At 34.3% G+C, this 19,270-nt stretch overlaps 4 protein-coding genes across 8 annotated transcripts; 3 read left to right on the top strand and 1 right to left on the bottom strand.

Annotated features, from left to right (window-relative positions):
- Window positions 1-296: 296 nt before the first annotated feature.
- On the top strand, window positions 297-2,430 carry LOC8287262 (trihelix transcription factor GTL1). The gene is made up of 2 exons (XM_002530364.4): window positions 297-787; window positions 1,362-2,430. The coding sequence occupies exons 1-2, from the start codon at window positions 375-377 to the stop codon at window positions 2,128-2,130; spliced, it is 1,182 nt and encodes a 393-aa protein (XP_002530410.2). The 5' UTR covers window positions 297-374; the 3' UTR covers window positions 2,131-2,430.
- A 1,566-nt stretch (window positions 2,431-3,996) lies between these two features.
- On the top strand, window positions 3,997-7,610 carry LOC8287263 (LIM domain-containing protein WLIM2b). Of its 2 annotated transcripts, XM_048375731.1 has the most exons (7): window positions 3,997-4,467; window positions 4,780-4,894; window positions 5,158-5,301; window positions 5,719-5,818; window positions 5,917-5,951; window positions 6,063-6,152; window positions 7,145-7,610. In XM_048375731.1, the coding sequence occupies exons 3-7, from the start codon at window positions 5,167-5,169 to the stop codon at window positions 7,352-7,354; spliced, it is 570 nt and encodes a 189-aa protein (XP_048231688.1). In that variant the 5' UTR covers window positions 3,997-4,467; window positions 4,780-4,894; window positions 5,158-5,166; the 3' UTR covers window positions 7,355-7,610. The 2 variants fall into 2 exon arrangements, with proteins under 2 accessions (XP_048231688.1, XP_002530411.1); XM_002530365.4 differs by lacking the exon at window positions 4,780-4,894 and having other exon boundaries at window positions 4,003-4,467.
- A 3,172-nt stretch (window positions 7,611-10,782) lies between these two features.
- Window positions 10,783-12,540, top strand: LOC8287264 (glucan endo-1,3-beta-glucosidase 2). The gene has a single exon (XM_015726144.2). The coding sequence runs from the start codon at window positions 11,169-11,171 to the stop codon at window positions 12,315-12,317; it is 1,149 nt and encodes a 382-aa protein (XP_015581630.1). The 5' UTR covers window positions 10,783-11,168; the 3' UTR covers window positions 12,318-12,540.
- Window positions 12,541-15,543: 3,003 nt separating this feature from the next.
- Window positions 15,544-19,021, bottom strand: LOC8287265 (uncharacterized protein At2g39920). 4 transcript variants are annotated; one of them, XM_048375728.1, is made up of 5 exons: window positions 18,869-19,021; window positions 17,948-18,101; window positions 17,109-17,556; window positions 16,716-16,916; window positions 15,544-15,945 (listed from the first exon to the last, which is right to left on the bottom strand). In XM_048375728.1, exons 2-5 carry the CDS (start codon window positions 18,015-18,017, stop codon window positions 15,741-15,743), a joined length of 924 nt encoding a protein of 307 aa, XP_048231685.1. In that variant the 5' UTR covers window positions 18,018-18,101; window positions 18,869-19,021; the 3' UTR covers window positions 15,544-15,740. The 4 variants fall into 4 exon arrangements, with proteins under 4 accessions (XP_048231685.1, XP_048231686.1, XP_048231684.1 ...); XM_048375729.1 differs by lacking the exon at window positions 18,869-19,021 and adding an exon at window positions 18,781-18,826; XM_048375727.1 differs by lacking the exon at window positions 18,869-19,021 and having other exon boundaries at window positions 17,948-18,840.
- Between the last annotated feature and the right edge of the window lie 249 nt (window positions 19,022-19,270).

Genomic DNA, 19,270 nt, shown 5'->3' with positions numbered 1-19,270 from the left:
GCATAAATAATTAAAAAAGAATATCTTTCAGCATTAAAATGAAGACAATTGTAATTTAATAAAACGCTTTCAACCTTGAAAGATGACTTCGGATATTATATTTTAGCACCTCAAAGTCGTATACTTTTTTCATAAAAAGAAATTGAATAATTAATAGTGTTAACTTTGAAATAGTAGGGACCACGAACAAAACTTAAAATCCACGTCATCATCATCAGAAGGATAAAACCGTAAATATTGACAGACAAATAGGTAAGTTGCGTAATTTTCCAAAATCCCCATTTTACCACACATTTTACACTTTATCATTTACTACCTACTATTTCACCTCTCTTAAAATTTAAAAAAGAAAAACCCTCAACGCCGCCCATAATATGGAACTACTCACCGGCGGCAACCGGCAAGGGCCGAACGCCTCCGGTTTCCCTCCGCAGATATCTCCTTTATCGGCAACTGAAAACTATCTTGTTTCTTATTCGACGTCAGCGTTTCAACCATCGCCGCCGCAGAAGTTACGTCCTATTAGAGCAAACGGCAGGTCACCGTCGAGTTCTCAAGGAAATGATCTGACGTTGACAGGCGGCGGAGGTCTGGACGGAACTTTGGATAACTTGGGGCTTTTGGTGGACCAAGTTTGCGGACTTGATGACGAAGGAAATGAGTTTTTAAAGCCACTGGTGAAAGTGGAGAACAGTGGGACCCAATGTACTGAGTCGGGAGGTTCAGGTCGGGTTGGAAGGAACTTGGACCCGAATTGTGAGGGAGAGTTACTGGAGGTTGAATCTAGGTGTGTATTTGTTTGAAAAATATGTTGAAGAGGATATTATTACTATTATTGGTTTTATTTTATTCTATTAGGTGACTCTATTTATTTGGTTGCTTTATTTGTTTATTTATTTATATGACTGGCAATGTAAAAATCTTCATATAATTTGATATGTGCAAATTTGAAAGACCCAATTGTGTGTTTGTGTGCAATTAACATTAGGATGGTGATTAATTATAGAGAAATTTATACAAGTTCATTTTTTGGTGGTTCACTACAACTGGAAGAATCTATTGGCAATCAATGGTGTATGGTATTTTCCTTTATGTCTAGCATCATTTGCAACTTTTTCTTGTGGAATTTTATAAGTCACCTGCGAATCATTTGTAGGGTATTTGGTCATTTGTGTAATGGCAGAATCAAGTCATTAGTTTAATCCTAATGCTACATCTTTATCCCTTTTTCTTTCTCTTTTTCTAGTGTATTGAGAACTAGGTCCATTACTTAACGCTGAGATGCTGTTATAGTGGATTTCAGGCCACAAACTTTTCTTCGGAATCCAACTTTTAGTTGAATAAAGTCTTTTATGTTTCAGTTCATTTTCAGGTGATGATGATTCATCAGCAGGCATCACTAAATGCGGGAGTCGGAAGAGAAGGCGAAACACGAGTTTGCACAAACTTGAGAAATTCTTGGAGAGTTTGGTAATGAAGGTGCTGGACAAGCAAGAGCGGATGCATACGCAGTTAATAGAGACGATGGAGAGGAGAGAGAGGGAGAGAATAATCAGAGAAGAAGCTTGGAAACAACAGGAGATAGAAAGGATGAAAAGGGATGAAGAGGTAAGAGCTCAAGAGAATGCTCGAAACCTGGCCCTCATTTCCTTCATTCAGGATGTAATGGGCCATAACATTGAAGTGCCTCAACCTCTAACAAGTATTGCTCTTCCTGAGAAAGTTACAGAAAGAAATGGAAGCAATGTTCCCATCCAAAAGGATTTTAACAGTGATTTGAGTAATAGAAGATGGCCAGAAGCTGAGGTACAAGCACTTATAATGCTACGAGCTGGCTTGGAACAGAAGTTCCGAGTTATGGGTGCCAAATGCTCTAATGTTTGGGATGAGATATCTGTTGGAATGTGCAACATGGGCTATAACCGAACAGCAAAGAACTGCAAAGAGAAATGGGAAAACATCAACAAGTACTTCAGAAAATCTATGGGAAGTGGGGGAAAGAAGCGGTATGATAATAGCAAGTCTTGCCCGTATTTTCATGAATTGGATATTTTATACAAAAATGGGTTTGTTAGTCCAGGAAATGTCTCTGACCATACAAACATTGAAAATGAGACCAAGATTAGCTAGAGGAAAAGGCAAAATATAACATTAAAATGACTGGTTGAAGCCTTTGGTTTTGACACCAGTGACGTTGAATTGAAGAAAACCCACGTTGTATTTATTTGATTTGAGTTTTACTTTTATGTGCCTTTGATCAGTTAATGTATCTGTCTGGATTACATGTTGGTGGAACTGCTTGATTCACTGGCTGTTACTTGTTTATATGTATGGGGAAAAGTTTAACAATCACTTGTCCAACAATTTGTATGTCGAGTAGAGAGGTTCATTTAGGAAATTGTTCCTTCTTATGCCAGATTCTTCATATCCTTATTTTGAGTCATAATTAGTTGTTACTCTGCGCTTCCTGAGAATTTTCTATTATGAATTAGGTTTTCCTTGCCATATTCCAGGATATATAATATGATCCTCTAAGCATTGTTTAATTGGCTTGCACATGTTTACCCTTCTTCCATTTATGGGATTGTTACAAATACCTTGTGAGGTGCCATAATATCCACTGTCAATAGCATCTTTAGTTATTTCTCAAATTGCTCTTGATAATGTCCATTAGTAGAGTAATGAAATGACCAAGAAGAACATAAACTATTTTTATTGTTGATCCTGAATTTTTTTTTTATTTCTAATAATAAATTAATCTGCAATATGCATATCGTAAGCATTTTAGTTCCTAACAATTGTCTAATAGAAGATTATTTTGTGGAATTATATACAAATATAAGATATAAAAAGAAATGCTTCCTTCTTAAATTTTAAATGGCCATAAATTAACCTAAAAATTGAACCAAAAAAATAAAAAATAAAATTTGCAAATGGTGGTATTATTCGAATTTTCCCTTTTAGAGTAAATGAGGTTTTGCCTTTACAATAAATAAAAGAATATATTAACACATCGCAACCAAAGTACTTTTCGGGGTTTGAGGTAATTAGAAAGGAAAAAAGAAAAGGTCATCCTTTCCTTTTTATCTTCATCATAGGCTTCAAGTGCATGCTCAAGTTAGTGGCATGGCATGTGAATGCCTCCCTTGCAATTCAAGCATTGGTTAATGGTTAAAGCTACAGGGAAACATCTTACATATTTTACCTGGACTGCCCCTTTCCATCTCTACTAACTTTGCAATATCAGGTTCTATAGAAGTTCTGTTTTTCTATTTTTTGCTTGCTATCATCCATATCAATTCCAAAAACAAAAGTGATGTATAAAATGCATAACTAATTACTTAATATTGATTTGTCAGTGGATGATAAACATTTAATATGTAAATTGGTGTTAGTTATCCAACTATACTAACATGCTGGCATTCTTATAAAATAGATTAATATTCAATTGCATACCTTTTTAATTCCAACTACATTAATCATTTCATTAAATTATTATGACCGGAACTAATGTTTAGTATTGTGATTATAGTAAAGGGGTCGATGGAAAAATAGAATTAGAATAATAAATTTTATCTCGAAAATAATATAATATTTTAGTAAATATATAAATAGTTATACTAATTTATTTATATTTTTCATTTTTCTATATTTTGTAACTGCCTTTTTATAATTTCAGTTTGGACAAAAGTGAGGCTGAGCAATATGTTTAAAATTTTCTATAAATAAATGCCTAAGGTAATGTGAGATTGTTCCTTATCTGACAGGCAACAAACTTGCCATTCCATGTAATTTGGCATTCCTGGCAAATGCCAAATGTTGTCAAAACTTAAAAACAGCAAAGAAAAACCAAAATGCCAGTCAAAGAAAAAGAAACAGTTGAAGATTAACCTCATATTTTTATGGGTAATGAATCTTCTGTCCTTTCTAACATTAAAAAGAAACAGCGATGATGAAGCTGTAAAAACTTTAACCGAAACAAAGAACTGACAATGAAGGAGAAAAAAGAAAAGAAAGAAAAGCAGCAGCGTAATCGAGACCGTTGAACCAGACAAACTAATTGAAATTTTTAGTTGTGGAGCCCAACTCTCTTATAATTATATCTCAGCCAAAGATATTTCTTCTCTTTGTTTCTCTAATCTCAATTCAATTTCTCTATCTCCTATCATCATAATCATCCACTTCTTTTGTATTTGTTGTATCCCTTCACTGCAAAAAGTGCATAATTACCCGCTCCTCTCTCTTTCCTTTATGGTTGTGTTTTTTTGGGTCCTTAAAAGACATCACACCATAAACTCTCATTGACTCTTCACTCTTTCACTTTCATATCATTCTTTTCTTTTTCTTTTTTTCTTATGTTCTTTTATCATTCTTCTTTGGCTCTTTAGTTGTCTTTCTTCTTCTTTTCTTTTTTTTCCTCTTCTTTGACTCTCAGATCAAGAGTTTCAGTTTAAAGTTCTCCTCTAGGTATGAATCTTTCACTTTGTTAGTTTGGATCTCAGATCTTTACCCATTATTGATTATGTGTCTCTTGTCTTGTTTTTAGTCTCTAATTAGACTATTTAATTGGGATTTAGCTGAGATAATCTGATTTTGAATGCTTGCATTTCTGTTTTTCTAAGTCTTGGATCGGTGGCTTAATTTGTATTTTGAAGTTTATGGTTATTGTTAGTATTACCCAGAAAGCAAAGGTTAAAAATTCACCTTCTTCATGTCTCAATTGATGTCAATTTTAGTTAAAGTTTAAATTTCTTGCTTTGTATGTTAAATTTGTTGTAGGAGATAGGTCAAGAGAGAATAGGGATTTATTGAAGTTGATTGGTGAGAGATTTGGGATTTAGCTGTGCTACCCTGATTTCCGTGCTTGCATTTCTAATTTCTTAGTCTAAGATCGGTAACTTCATTCGTTTTTTAAAGTTTTTGATTATTGTTAGTACTACAGAATGCAAAGATTGAAATTTTACCTTATCTGTGTCACAATCGATATTGTTTTCTATTAAAGATTTAAAATTTCTGCTTTTATTATACTTCATTAAATGAAAGACTGTTCTAGAGAAAAATGGTTTTTATGAGTTGATTAGGGCTTTGTTGATTGGATGGTGATTCTGCAAGATAATAAAATAGTCAGATCTAAGACATGCACATATTCTTTTGCAGCTAGCTACTATGTCTTTTACCGGTACCCAGCAGAAATGCAAGGCTTGTGAGAAGACTGTGTATCCGATGGAACTGCTGTCTGCGGATGGTGTTCCTTACCATAAGTCATGCTTCAAGTGCTTTCACTGCAAAGGCACATTAAAGGTACACATATCTTAATCTTTTCTTTGCTTTACTTTCTGCTTTTGTGGCATTGTAGTGGTGAATGTTGTTGGTGCAATAGTGAATGTGGTTGATTCCATCTATGTCCTTTACCTTTCTCAGTCATGTTCAGTTTCAGATTGGTTGGTTGTTGAGCAGACTATTAGAACCCAGCTGAGAAAATGGTCTATTTTTTAATTGTTTATTTCCATTGATTATGGCAAAATAGGGAATTATCTACTGACCTTTGTTTCTCGTTTTTTATCTTAGTTGCACTATGCCAGTGGCCCTTAATTAGTTAATAATAGGATTTTTCCAAATGTGAGGACCTGTAATTTATTAGAGGGAATTCGCCAGATGACTTATATGCATATATCTTATGTTTGAGCTTATTAGGTTGTGTGATTCATATGTTTTCAGCTTAGCAATTATTCCTCGATGGAAGGTGTAGTATACTGTAAGCCTCACTTCGAACAGTTGTTCAAGGAGACGGGTAATTTCAACAAGAATTTCCAATCACGTATGTCTCTTATCCTTGCTATATTAAATGTCTTTATTCAATTTCTCAGACTTTTGTTTGTTAACCTGTTTAATTGCAATTACTTTCTTCTTCAACAGCTGCAAAGTCCGCAGAGAAGTTAACTCCTGAACTGGTAAGCATCCCCTCAGACACTGCATAGTTTTAATATCTATATACACTTTTTGCATATGATATTGTGATATCTACTTGGTGTATTTCTGATTCCCAATAGCTTGATTTGTAGACAAGGTCACCTAGCAAAGCAGCAAGCATGTTCTCTGGCACGCAAGAAAAGTGTGCTACTTGTGGTAAAACTGCTTATCCACTGGAGAAGGTAAGATTTCATAAAGACTACAAAGCATAGTGTAATTTGATCCAACATATTACCTTGTTATTATTAAATGGACGAGGGATCTTCTTCATGAATAAAGGCAGTGTTTTTTTTTGGTTATGGGGAAGGAGGGGGAAGAGATGAATTTGATCTAAATGGTACTCCAATTTGAACCTAAGTGACTGTTTTTGTTCTCTGTTTGTTCTCATTTCTTAAGCTGCCATGAATAGTACTGTATTCCTTTTTCTGGCTGAAGTTTGTAGCACTTTTTGATTGTCAATAGATATATGCATGTCATTGCATGAAGTTGCTTTAGGTTCTGCAAAGATGATAACTGAAGGTTATTTCCAATTTAAGTCATAGAAAGTAATATGTGTAGCTTTCTTTTGTTTTTTTGTATGAAAAAACTAACTTTTGGCATTTGAATTGCACTAAGAAAATTAAGTTTTGTTTGCTGCAGTCCTTTGGTCTCAATCTACTTGAAAATTAATGAAATTACATAAGGGTTAATTTCAGCTGTTGAGCAGAATTTTCTACTATTAACTCTAACCAAATACAGCCACCAATAATTACTGGTGGTTGATAGAATAGAGGATATGTGCTTGTGAATTTCTTTTAATTCCTTCCATTTTTTGTGCATTTGTAGTAGCCAAGAAACTGATTCTGGTTTAAAGTATGAGGCCATCGTTCTTAAATTTGGTGTAGAAATTCCCTTGGACTTGAAAATATTAAACATCAAAACACTGGGAAAATGTCTCAAGAATCCGGATAAAAAAAGGGGAAAGCTTCAGAATTAAAGACCAGATATTTGTGGAATTAGACATGCATATTTGGCTGAAATGCTGTGAAGTTAAAACTTATTGTGAAATTGAATTACATATAATTGTGTTGAAATTGGTTCGTTTGTCTTTCTAGTGAAGTCTGGTTGTCTAGCAACCAATCAATGCAGTTTGGTTTGTGATGTGGTTTGTTCTATTAAATAAAAAAAATTATAGGTGACAGTTGAAAGCCAAGCCTATCACAAGTCCTGTTTCAAATGCTCTCATGGTGGCTGTTCCATTTCTCCATCAAATTATGCAGCCCTTGAGGGTGTTTTATATTGCAAGCATCATTTTTCTCAACTTTTCAAGGAGAAGGGAAGCTACAACCATCTTATCAAATCCGCATCGATGAAACGTGCTGCAGCTTCAGTACCAGAAGCTTGAATGCCTTGTCCTAATTTGATAATATATGTGTGTGGATTTACTATTTACAGTGTGTGTTTTTCTTTTTTTACCTCGGATCCGACTTCCATTACGAGGAATTGGCAAAACTTAGTTCTGCCTTGTTTTTGATTCTCTTTGTTGGGAGCATCGTTGTGTTTGATTGATGGATGGGATGCCCCATTCTTGCAATTGTAAAATGAACTTTGGAGGACTTAATATGCAAATTTGGATGCTACTAGTGCTTCATCATTTTCTATTTCTTTTGCTTGTTACAGAAAGAAAGTATGGATGGTTTCATAATCTTATTTATGGATTTCATATTCCAAGAAGAGGGAATATCTAACAGTAAAAATTCTCTGAAAAATATCAGATATATAAAATCTTCCATTGTAAGGTACAACATATCACAATATTCGCTATAATAATATGCTCTCATTTATCATTCGGTCCATTTATAATCCCAATAACTTTATGTCTAGTTTTAGTGTATTGTTTTTATTGGTGTATTATTTTTATTTATGCATCAAATTGATAGACGACTAATTTATATTTGTTAGTTTTAAAATAAAGTGTGTATTATGCAGTGCATACGTCAAACTTATAATTTAGAATCAATTATACAACATATATATGATCAAATAATTATGACAGTGACTTTAGATGTCAAACCAGAGATACAAGTCACCCTTAGAATTACAGTTCAGTCTTATAATTTTTAGCCAGGTCCGTGACTGACCCTTCCTTCAAGGTAGTGAAACTGTGGATAAATTCAGATAAAAGGGTGCACCAAGAGTTATTCGATTCCAGTTATTTGTGAGAGGCCATACTTTGAAAAAGAAATACATAACTGCTTATTGGAATTAGCTGCTTTGTGACAAGATGCATGCTAAGATCTTTAGCTTTTGAGAGAAGGAAGAACTCACCAGTTTGTTGGAGCTACCATAAACCATGGAACTTGGACACAAATACTTTGAAATTCTCCTTTGTTGCTACTGATTTCCATGATCAAGTGCATACTACACAAAACCTTCGTACGACATGTCTATTCGCTTGATGATTTGTATCAAAGAAAGGTCACTATGAAGGGCTGACCAATTCGAAGGCTTTTCTAATAAATTGACCTCTAAACGTGTCCCAGAAAGCTATGACTGATCAATATTATACAACATAATTAAAGTTTTGTGATGGATTTTAGACGTCTAAAACCTGGTAGAAAAAGTTGTTGCAGAATTAGTTGCATGGGACACTTGAACTCCAGTGGGAGCAAATTTTGTTAACAAGGACTCTTTAACGGAGTAGGACTCAAGGACTTGAACAAATGCTACAGGTTTACCAGGATTTGCAGATTGCAGTATAAAACTCAGGAACAACCTAGGATTTTCATCTATGACGACGATGATGATGACGACCAAGAGATAGCGTCGTCGTTTGCCGAATTGGTCACAGCTGTGCATTGATGTGTGCAGTGCATGGCGATCTGTTGCCACTAAACACAACTTCAATGGCGTACCCCAAGTTCCATGGCTTATACTTGCTCAAAAGGAAAAACAAAGATGTGCGGCCGCGAATTCGTCAACCTTGCAAAAGATAAAAATTTAGAGCACTATCAAACTACCAAAACCGAGCAACAATCCACCAATATCATCCCTCCCCAAGAAAAGAACTAAAAGGTTTCTTCTTACTTCAGAAGGATGGTTCTTGATGCTTGAAAATCAGACCAGCCAAGTCTTTTGAAACCTTTTTCGCTGTCGAGAATTGATCTGCCTCGTGCTTATGGGCGTCGTCCTTGTGTCATCGGTTTCGCCTTATCAGCCAATCCAAGTCTCACATCAGATTTTATCTCCATGATCCTTTACCGCCTGAGTTCAACAATTGTTTCTATTATTTGTTAGTCCACTTCCAATTTACAGGTAGTTTGAGAACTTTAGATTTTTAGTTAATACCATTAATTTAAGCAATTCCTCTTTAGATTACTCTATGTTAAGTTTTTCAGAAAATTTAATTTAATTTTATTATTTTCAAATTTTATTTATTAATATAATGATGCGTATGAAAAATAATATTCTTCAAATTAATTCGTTTACAAAGGGCTACAAAGTTTTAAATCTTGTTTCTCTCCGAGTATTTTTTAAGTTAATCGTATAGATTTTATAAAGTTGTAAATTAAATAAATAAATAAAAATATTTTCATCTAACAAAAAAAATTTTCCACGAGAGCAAAATGTTAGTTATATTTATATCCGATTAGTATTTAGTAACACAAATTCTCAAGTAAAGAAATATTTTTATTTTTCAAATTAGTAACACAAATTCAAATATATATATATATATATATATATATATATATATATATATATATTAAGAATATGTGAATTTCGTTGTATGATACAAAGTACAAGAAGAAAAAAACTCTAAAAACATATTGAAACTAGCTTGAGAAATTATACAAAAGCCAATTACCCAGTCCATATAAATAAAGCAAACAAAACCCAATAAAATGGAAGCCAAAGAAAAAGAAAAATAACATTGTAATTACACAGGCAACCAACATTTTCAACTCCATTTGCTCAAAAAAATCATTTGAATTCTGCATTGTAAATCTGCAGCAAACATCAGGATTTTAACCGGTGACCAGAGAATGTTTGTCCCCGGTTGGATGTAAATTTCAAATTTCATCTCCACTCTTCGGGCTGGCAATTTTGACACGATAGGACCGGTAGTTAAACGAATTTGGATTTAAAATAAGCGTGTTTGAATTATAAATGGTTCAATTCATTAATAACACAGAAATAAACTAGATTTAAACGGATTGATCTGTCTAGCTTACGAATAACATTAACAAACATGTTTATTTAAATCGATTCATAAATTAACAGGTATATACAATATGTATAAACACGTTTAAACGCATTTATTTTCCCTCTTTATATATTTATATAAATAGTTTTATCATTTATCAAAGTATAATTATATTTCAAAATAAAAATAAAAATTTAAGTCATTTTATAATTTATTTAAATATATTTTTTAAATTATAATAGTTAGTTTTTTATTTAAAAATAATATTTTAAAAAATTGAATTTATTAAATAGGTTATACGAATCAACTCTTTTAACTTAGTTAATAAACATGTCCGTGTATGGATTTGATATTTTGACATAATTAGTCAAATAAGTCTGTTCGGATTAATTCTTTTAATGTTATACACGTATCTCGACACGACACAATTAAACACGACATGACACGAATGACCAACTCTATCTAGTCTTAATGATTGTCTAAAGGCCCTAAGAAAACATCATATTGTCTTTATAATAAAAAAAAAGGCTTAATACATAATTTTATTCTAAAATAAAATTTAACCTCTGATATAAATTTTTTATATAATTTAGTGACAAAAATATAAATATATAGGTGAAAGAGGTAAAAATCCAAAGTTAAAATATAAAAAATGTCAAAAATAAAAATTAAGAGATGTTAAATTAAAATAATAATTGATGAATGTAAGATGTCGTATCAGTAAAATTTAGGTTCAAGCTATATATTTTACCAAAAAGAAAACTGAGACGTGTATTAGTGTGCCGGTAAACGAACTCATTCCATTTTAACGGTTTCAATTCGTCTAACGTGCGCCCAGTGCGCATGCGCCGCCAAATCTAAAAATTCTTTTTCTTCTGCTGACATGGATATAGATAGATGGTAATAGTAGGACCCACTTAAACAGTCAAAACAAACACGCACAGAGAAAACGCCTGAAACAGACTCTCACTTCCGCGATAACTAACTCACTTTCTCGCCGGAAAATAAAGACACAATGAAACCGCTGATTTCTTTCCTTCTCCTCCTCTTGTTTCCGCTCCTATTAACCACCACCACCGCTGTCGCAGCACATCCACATTCTCTCTCCACTGCAATCGGCGTAACGTACACATCACCATTCTCTCAAGCAACACCATCACCACCGCCAGATAAAATCGCCGCCGCAATATCCACTCTTCACTTCCACTACCTCCGTCTCACAAACCCCGAACCTAACCTAATCCGCTCATTCGCTTTCACAAACACCTCTCTCTTCCTCTCCATCCCTAACTCTTTCCTTCTGCCTTTAGCCTCTAATCGCTCTCTCGCTCTTCGCTGGTTGTACGGCCACGTTTTACCTTTCTACCCTCGTTCCAAGATTTCTGTCATTTCCGTCGGAGACGACGCAGTCTCATCTCAGCTCGCGCCGTATTTGCTTCCTGCAATTAGAAACCTCCACCTAGCATTACGTGACCTTGGGATTAAACAAATCTCCGTTTCGACAACTTTTTCTTTTGTTAATCTCGTCACGACGCCGTTTCCACCATCATCTGCTATTTTTCAAGAACCAATGGGTGAACTTGTAATAAAACCTTTGTTGCAGTTCTTGGAAGAGACAAATTCGTCCTTTTTAGTGAAAGTTTATCCGTACAATATGTATAGGCTAAACTCTGAGATACCGATTGGATTTGCTTTGTTTCACCAGCATCCGTTTAATTTTAGGGATGATTTGGTGACTGGAGTTAGGTACCGTAATCTTTTTGATATGATGGTGGATGCTGTTATAACGGCAATGGCGGTGGCCGGACATCAGAATATCCCCGTGGTTGTGGCGGAGACAGGGTGGCCGAGTTCTGGTGGTGCGTTTCGTGAGGTTGATGCGAGTCCTGAATTTGCGGAGGCGTATATTAAGGGATTGGTTGGACATTTGAAGTCAGGTTTAGGTACGCCTTTGAGAAAAGAAGGCGGTGTTAAAGAGACTTATATTTTTGAATTGGCTGATAAGGATGTTAAGCAACAAGGGAGCAAAAGTTGGGGGATTTTGTATGCTAATTTTACTAAGAAGTATAGTGACATTGATTTCTCTAGTAATGCAAATGCTGACACGGCTGTTCTGTTTCTTGAAGGTATCTGTTTGTTAATTGTCGGTTTGTCTCTGTTTTAGGAGGTCTTGGGTTTGTGCATATTTCAAGGTTTGATACTGTTGTTGTAAAGGTTTTGAAGAATATTTGTTGTCAAGTTGTTAGTTTCAGCTGAGGAAGAAGATCACTGACTGTGATTGGTTTCTGGGTTGTCTGAGTTGTTAAAGTGTACATTGTGTTTTAAGAGAGGAAACTAAAATTTTCGAAGTGAGGATTTCTTCTCTTAAAGCCTGTGATGTGCAATTCCTGAAGGTGTAAGGAAACAAGGTTTGTGAAGATAGGTAGTTTCAGTTGTGGAAGATCACTGCTTGTGATTGGATTTGCTCTGTTTTGTTAAGTTCACATTGTGTTTCAAGGGAGGAAACTATGATTTTTGAAGCGAGGCTTGTGCTAGATAGTTGTTAGGTACTAGTGGATTTCTTCTCTTTAACTTTGTAACATACATTTCTATTAGATGAAATTGAACTCTCTGTGTTCAGATATCTTTCTTTTCTTGTCTTTTATCTTTATATTTATTTCTAGTTTCCATTTTGGTGCAAATATGATGTTTAAGCTTGTGAGTTGCAATTCTATCAAGTCTTAATAAGAATTCATAAGAGTTCCTGTATGTTCTAATCCAGTCCAAGAGCATTGAGAGGATTCTTAAAATTGGATAATGGGTAATGTTTGATCTCCAGTTCTGAACCTGGAATTTTGGCCTCCATTTGGTATTGAAACCTAATAAAAATTAGAAAAAAAAAAAAGAAATAAAGCACTGTCATCATCTTCAACATCAACCTTGAGAAAGCAAAACCTAAAAAACCCTGATTCCAATCTTCAAATACAGCTCTTTTCGAATTTGCTGGTATTTGATATGCCTGTTTCATGTTGTACTCAATTTGAGTTGCCTTGTAATATCTTTAAATAATATGTATGTGTTTTCTGTTTGAAATTATATATTTTGGGTGCAGCGCTTTCTGCTATTTTCTATTTTGGCTTGGACTAAAAGCATGGAACTTTGCAATTCAGCCTAAATTACTATAAGCTTAATCTTTATCCATTCGTACAAATGCTAACATTTCCTGGTTTTTGTTTTGGATGTCCTTTGTGATTGTGATCCAAATCAATTGGCTTGATCACTAATTGTTTCACCTCAAGTCATCTGCAACTTTTAATATGGTCTTTTGTGAAACTGAGCCACAATTTTAAGTGGGATTCCTCAATGCTCCTATCACACTTGTAGTTTTTGTGATTTGTTTCTTTAGATTGGTCTTTGTTCTTAGCCCTTTCAGTGGTATGGTTAAAAATTCTCCCTTAATTGCTTATCCTATCAGTTTGGTATCTTACAAGAAGTAGATTAAGCACCTTTTCCTCTCTCTCTTTCTCTCTCTCCCCAATCAAAACAATTGTAGTTAAACATTTCTTCTGTTTTATCTTAGAAAATCCCAGACAGAGACCAGTCATGGATTCAGTAATTTTTGCTTCAGTGCAGGTCTTGAGATGGATCTGTCAAAACAATTAGATGATTAATGGATGGTTGTTTGTTAACTTACACCATGTGAATGCAGCATAATTCTAGTAAACAGCGCTTTTCCTTATCAATGGTTTTTACTCATCATAATGGCTATTGCATCCGCCATAGGTTTTCAACTGTATCCTACCTCTCCCCAAAGGCATGCAAATTCAGATAATATGATGACTGAATGCACTAATGTAGGTTAAGTAATTGCATTATTATTCATTCAAAGTCGTGAGCATGTGCAGAAGAATAGCAACTGAATAAAGGATGTCTAGACCATCAGCATCAAGAAATGCAACAGTAAAAGCCACTTGGACACTTGCAATCCACAAAAATATTTGTTGATTTATGTCTGGAACAAATCTCAAAGGGGAAAAACCTGCTATGCATTTTACAAAGGGAAGGCTGGAAAAATATTGGAGAATCATTGTACAAGAAGGCTGGCTTACGCTATGACAAGAAACAAATAAAGAGCCACTTGGATACCACTAAAGAACAGTGGAAGATCCGGTGCAAACTACTAGTAGCATGAAATGGAACTCAGAAATTTAAAGTGTTATATAATTGATGAAGTTTGGGACGAGTATATACATGTATGTTCATTAACTCACAACATGTAATGTTATATAATTGAGAACTCTAGAAGATGATTCATAAATTTGAGGTCTTGTATTTGTTCATATTCCAAGTTATGTCACAGGAACATCCTCTATATCGGTTTAAAGAACTTTAGCACTCCGACAAACTTGATATCATATATGATTTTGCAATAAACAGCAGAGACACGGAGACCCATTTGTCCACACAAGAGGCATCCGCCTCCACTCTGCATACAAAAGGCCCAGGCAGCACAATTATGCATGATAAGAAAAAGCCCAGGCAGGATGACAGTTCTTCCATGGTTCAGCTCAAGTATGGAAGAAAAATTTCAAGTCAACCTAGCATGTGCAAGTCATCAATGAGCCTAAAGCTACCTGGACACCTAACTTACACCAGATATTGAGGTATGTTAAATGTCAAACAAAAGATGATGTTGCTTCTGAATTATATTTCCGTATTAAGATTAGTGGATTTATTACAGGCTAACTCAGAAGTTGCTGAATTTCGTTTCAAGTAACTCAAGTTGGCTAACAAGTTGGAAATCGTATTTGATGAAAATATAAATACTGGAGACACAGGACCTCGAAACAGCATAGAAGGCTTAACAATGGCTCAACTGCATCCTTTTTGCATATGGAAAAGCCAATCATGGCAAAGCCAGAACGAACAGTAGAATCTCTCTCTGAAGCAGTTGACTATGGCGAGCTTTAACTGTTCGATCTACAGAAGAGAAAATATCCTATAGGATTGCAGAATGCATCGAGTGTCTTGATGAAATGGAGGAAATAGGACAAGGGAAATGAACTTTACTTGTTTGCATTAGATGTGGAAAGGACAAAGAAGCTAACAATGTTATTATTCATCAAGCCTGTAGGATTTTACGATGGCCTAATGAAACTAAGATGTTTGGGGATTTTTCGGAGGTATTTTAAGGCTATGGGAGAGATCCTGGATATTCAAAGATTTCACTGTCAAAGCTTGTATAAGTGAGTTTATGAAATAAATACGTCCTGTAAAAACAGGAGTGATAATAGTAGTATTTTAGTCAGCAATGAATATAGGAACATGCAGCCAGTGACATGTAAGCAGTTTTAAAATGAAACCAAGTTCTGCAAATAGATAGTTATAGGGAATATGTAGAACACACAGCATTGCATTGTAAAATAATTTGATGAACTCGATCAAATCAATGATATCAACAACTTTGGTTTTATATACAACAGAAAAATCAAGCAGAATACTGGTTGTTCTGCTAAAAAAGAGCCAAATAAACAATCGAGGAACCTTAAAACTATTAATACATGAATGACAAATTGAGGGGGCACCATGGAACATGATCTATTTCAGCTCACTCATGATCTCTTTGGGATGAACCACAACAATAATAAATTGGGTTTGGAAACTTAAAAATGTGTTGTCCTGGCAATGATGGACCTATTAAAGCATCCATCTGACTGCTAATTATGCCAGTGATGCGGAAGCCCTCTCTCTGTATCATCATCCTTCGTTTCAGAAAGTATTTATGACTGTCCATTCCCATTTCATCATCCAATCTACAAGAATGGCAATCATTATAGTCAAGGCACAGGTGTGTCAGCATGTTGGCACTCACTCGACCAAATATGGATAAGTTTTATGGGTTCTTTCAGAATCTGGTAATAAAAAAGGAGATAATATAAACCTTAAGGCGCTTGTTTCTCTTTTCTTTTTGATTAATTATAAATTAGATATGAAAAGAGAAAGAAGGAAAATAGAAAGGTGTCACTAGAAAGAAATTCCTAATACAATATCCAAAAGCTAATCCGCTTCACCTAGTTCAAATAAGAGAAACTAACATAGAAAACAATGCGTAAATGTCCATAAAATTTATCAAATTGGTTTGTAATGTCAAAGCAATTTTGCAAGGAACCCACAACTAAAGAACAACTTGCCTACTATGATTGCAATATTCGGAATACATTCATAAAACAAAAGATGTTCTCTCCATATCTTCATCATAAGCATTTCTCATTAAAAATGATTATCATTAGAAGTTGTTAGTTTGGACTAAGTAGATGTTCCACAAAATCATTATAGTTTATTTATGCTCCCGGCATACATTAATCCCATCTCTATTTGAAGCAGATTTCAGTATCTTTTGTGAATCAAAGCCCTAGCTTAAGAATATATTGGAATGACCTTTTATTGCCCAAGTGATTTAAACAGAAATCAAAAACAAAAGAAAGAACACAATTATACACATGTAAGACATTCAACAGTTATAATATCATAATTTATTAACTGATAAAATCTTTCCCTGAAGAAAGAAATACAGAAGGAATACCTCATAATGACTGAAGACCAACCTCTGTATCCTGCCAAAGTAAGGTGCTCTGTAGTGGCATTCCGCAATCTCTCCGGCTTTCTTGATAACAAAATCAAAGACCAACCCCTAGCTTGAAGTTCTATATATAAACTGAGCAGAAGTCTTTGTTTCAAGTGTTTTGCTTCTTCAAAACAACCCCTACAACCATACTGATCTAATCTGTACCAGAAAAGGAAAAGAAAAAGGATTACTTCTTTTCTGTTTTTGTAAAGATTAAGGAACTACTAATAAGTGGGTGACCAAGAAGTTGCTCATTAGGTTGGTGTATGTCAAACCTATTGACAACTTAGGCAGAAGATAATGAGAAACAGAAGAGCAAGAAAAATATGATGAAAGTAATGAGGAACTTACTGGTGCATTAGTGGATGTGCATAATCAGGATTTGAGGGAAGAATGTCATCTATGTCCATTAATACCACGTTTAGACCATCATTTAATGGCTCAACACTGTCAAAGTACTTCTCCACCAACCACATAGTACTATTAAGATCTCTCTCATAGTGACTTTCCTTAATGCTATGAAAAGCAAGATTTCTGCAAATGGGAGGGAAGTCATCTGGTCCCAAGTTGTTGAGCTCTGCGTGCAGAGTGAAAGTCTTGCAGTAATTGTAATCATCATTTGGTATTTGGATCTCAATAATACCTTTGCTTCTACTCTCACAGGATTGTAACATTACTGTCAAAGCAATCAGCAAGGTGATGAATAAAACTCCAACAGTTACAAGAGCACCAACGAAGATTATCGCAGCAAAGGATGTCATGTAGAACCCTGACTCTACCACATAATGGCTCCCCATTTCTGCACTAGAGAAACACATCCAATTATCAATTACAAGATTTATGGCAGAATGATAATGAAGAGATACTCTTATCTTTCATTTACCCAGAGTTAAAGGTAAATTATAAAGAATCAGTTCCAACCCATATATCTGATTTCATGTAGCACAAGTATAACGAAAAAGTCTACACCATACAGTTAGTAAACTATATAAAATGAAACCAATAAATTTGAATAAATTGGTTCACGATAACAATCACATAACAAATAAATTTCACCACAACATTTCAGAATTCCCTTCTACTAGCTATTGACATTTTTTACTCCCCATTGATGCAGATCTGTGTTTGTATATGTCAACCACACATGCCAATCTCCATAAAAATAACAAAATAGAAAAAAAAGTGCTTACCAGAACCTCCTCTACTTAAGAGACTCTGAGCAGAGTACTCCCTCTCCATTTGATGGGCATAAGCTGACATTGTTTGAATCTAACCAGCAACTACCAGCTCAAGTAATTTGATGTGAAACTTCTGCAATTCCCCTCCAGATGATAGAAGGATCATCTAAAAGAGAGATTAAATGCACTAATATAACACATTTAACTCGGCCATATCATCAATCAGAAAGAATTCTAATCAAAGCACCAGCTCTTCTTAACAAGTTCAAAACTCAGAAAATTTACAGGCTGACGCACAGCAATTACCAGCACCACACTTCTCTACTGTTTTGCCTATAATATCCATTCAAAGATTATTTGTATTCTTCAACAAGAAAAGGGTAAGTCACCAATTGTATTGTTCAACAAGGATTCAAAGATTAATCTATCAGGATCTAAATATTCCGACTATCGGGCAAATATACTCATTGAAAGACTAATCTGCTAATCAATCTAAAACCTGTCACTCAATGAAGGCTCGCATCTACTTATCTCTTGACAGAGAATTTGATCAACTTTCACCAACTTTATAACCAGAAAAGACAATGAAACCAAATGGGTCTATAAATCTTACACTGATGAATCCAATTATTTAAAAAAAGAAAAAGAAAAAAAAAGGCCACTGAGAAGTGATACCAACTCAACAGTAATGAGAAAAAGAAAAGATAGATATTTATCTGAAAGCTTAAAATAATCTGATAAAGCCCAAGTAACGAACATAAACAATTGAAGCTAAGCAATAAAGGATAAACACTTGCAGCTTAAGATGCAATCTTTACAATAATTAAGTAAGAGAAAGAGAGTACTTGAGAGACATTAGAAGAGATGGAAATGGGGTGAGAGAAAAATATACAAATAATACAAAGGAATAAATAAACTACAAAAATTACAAACCATTTCTCCATCAGCTTTTATGTCTTTATATAAACCGGAAGTTTCCTGTTTTACTCCTTTTTAGTGACAAGTGTAAAATTACAGGCACAAGACTCAGAGATTTCAGTCATTCAGACAGCTGATATTTTTGGTACGGTTGTTTTTCTCTTGGACTTGTTCAAATATTTTATTCTACCATCGCCTTTCTACAGCCGCCAGAATTTGTTTCTACAAGTAACTTTTGTGAATTTTTTCCTGAGTAAATTTTTTGAGAAATATTGAGGTACTTTTTAATCAATTTTATTTTTTAAATCATTAAATCTTTTTATTTTCTTTTAATCCAAGTGTATCATTTTCTCATTTTTTTTATCTGTTTTTTTAGAAAAAATCAGTTTGCATTTTTTGAAAAAAGAAACATATAAT

This window comes from Ricinus communis, chromosome 6, assembly GCF_019578655.1.
Source record: "Ricinus communis isolate WT05 ecotype wild-type chromosome 6, ASM1957865v1, whole genome shotgun sequence".
Taxonomy (NCBI): Eukaryota; Viridiplantae; Streptophyta; class Magnoliopsida; order Malpighiales; family Euphorbiaceae; genus Ricinus; species Ricinus communis.
Note: the sequence above shows the minus strand (reverse complement) of the source record. Positions and strands in the feature narration are given on the sequence as shown.

What these genes read in the sequence shown, in the direction of transcription:
- LOC8287262 (XM_002530364.4), top strand. Translation starts at nt 375, where the DNA reads ATGGAACTACTCACCGGCGGCAACCGGCAAGGGCCGAACGCCTCCGGT. An exon ending in TTACTGGAGGTTGAATCTAG is followed by an intron (nt 788 to 1,361) that starts GTGTGTATTTGT and finishes TTTATGTTTCAG; the next exon opens with TTCATTTTCAGGTGATGATG.
- LOC8287263 (XM_048375731.1), top strand. Translation starts at nt 5,167, where the DNA reads ATGTCTTTTACCGGTACCCAGCAGAAATGCAAGGCTTGTGAGAAGACT. An exon ending in ACTGCAAAGGCACATTAAAG is followed by an intron (nt 5,302 to 5,718) that starts GTACACATATCT and finishes ATATGTTTTCAG; the next exon opens with CTTAGCAATTATTCCTCGAT. An exon ending in CTGCTTATCCACTGGAGAAG is followed by an intron (nt 6,153 to 7,144) that starts GTAAGATTTCAT and finishes AAAAAATTATAG; the next exon opens with GTGACAGTTGAAAGCCAAGC.
- LOC8287264 (XM_015726144.2), top strand. Translation starts at nt 11,169, where the DNA reads ATGAAACCGCTGATTTCTTTCCTTCTCCTCCTCTTGTTTCCGCTCCTA.
- LOC8287265 (XM_048375728.1), bottom strand. Translation starts at nt 18,017, where the DNA reads ATGTCAGCTTATGCCCATCAAATGGAGAGGGAGTACTCTGCTCAGAGT. An exon ending in GCACATCCACTAATGCACCA is followed by an intron (nt 16,917 to 17,108) that starts GTAAGTTCCTCA and finishes TTTCTGGTACAG; the next exon opens with ATTAGATCAGTATGGTTGTA. An exon ending in TGGTCTTCAGTCATTATGAG is followed by an intron (nt 15,946 to 16,715) that starts GTATTCCTTCTG and finishes CCATTCTTGTAG; the next exon opens with ATTGGATGATGAAATGGGAA.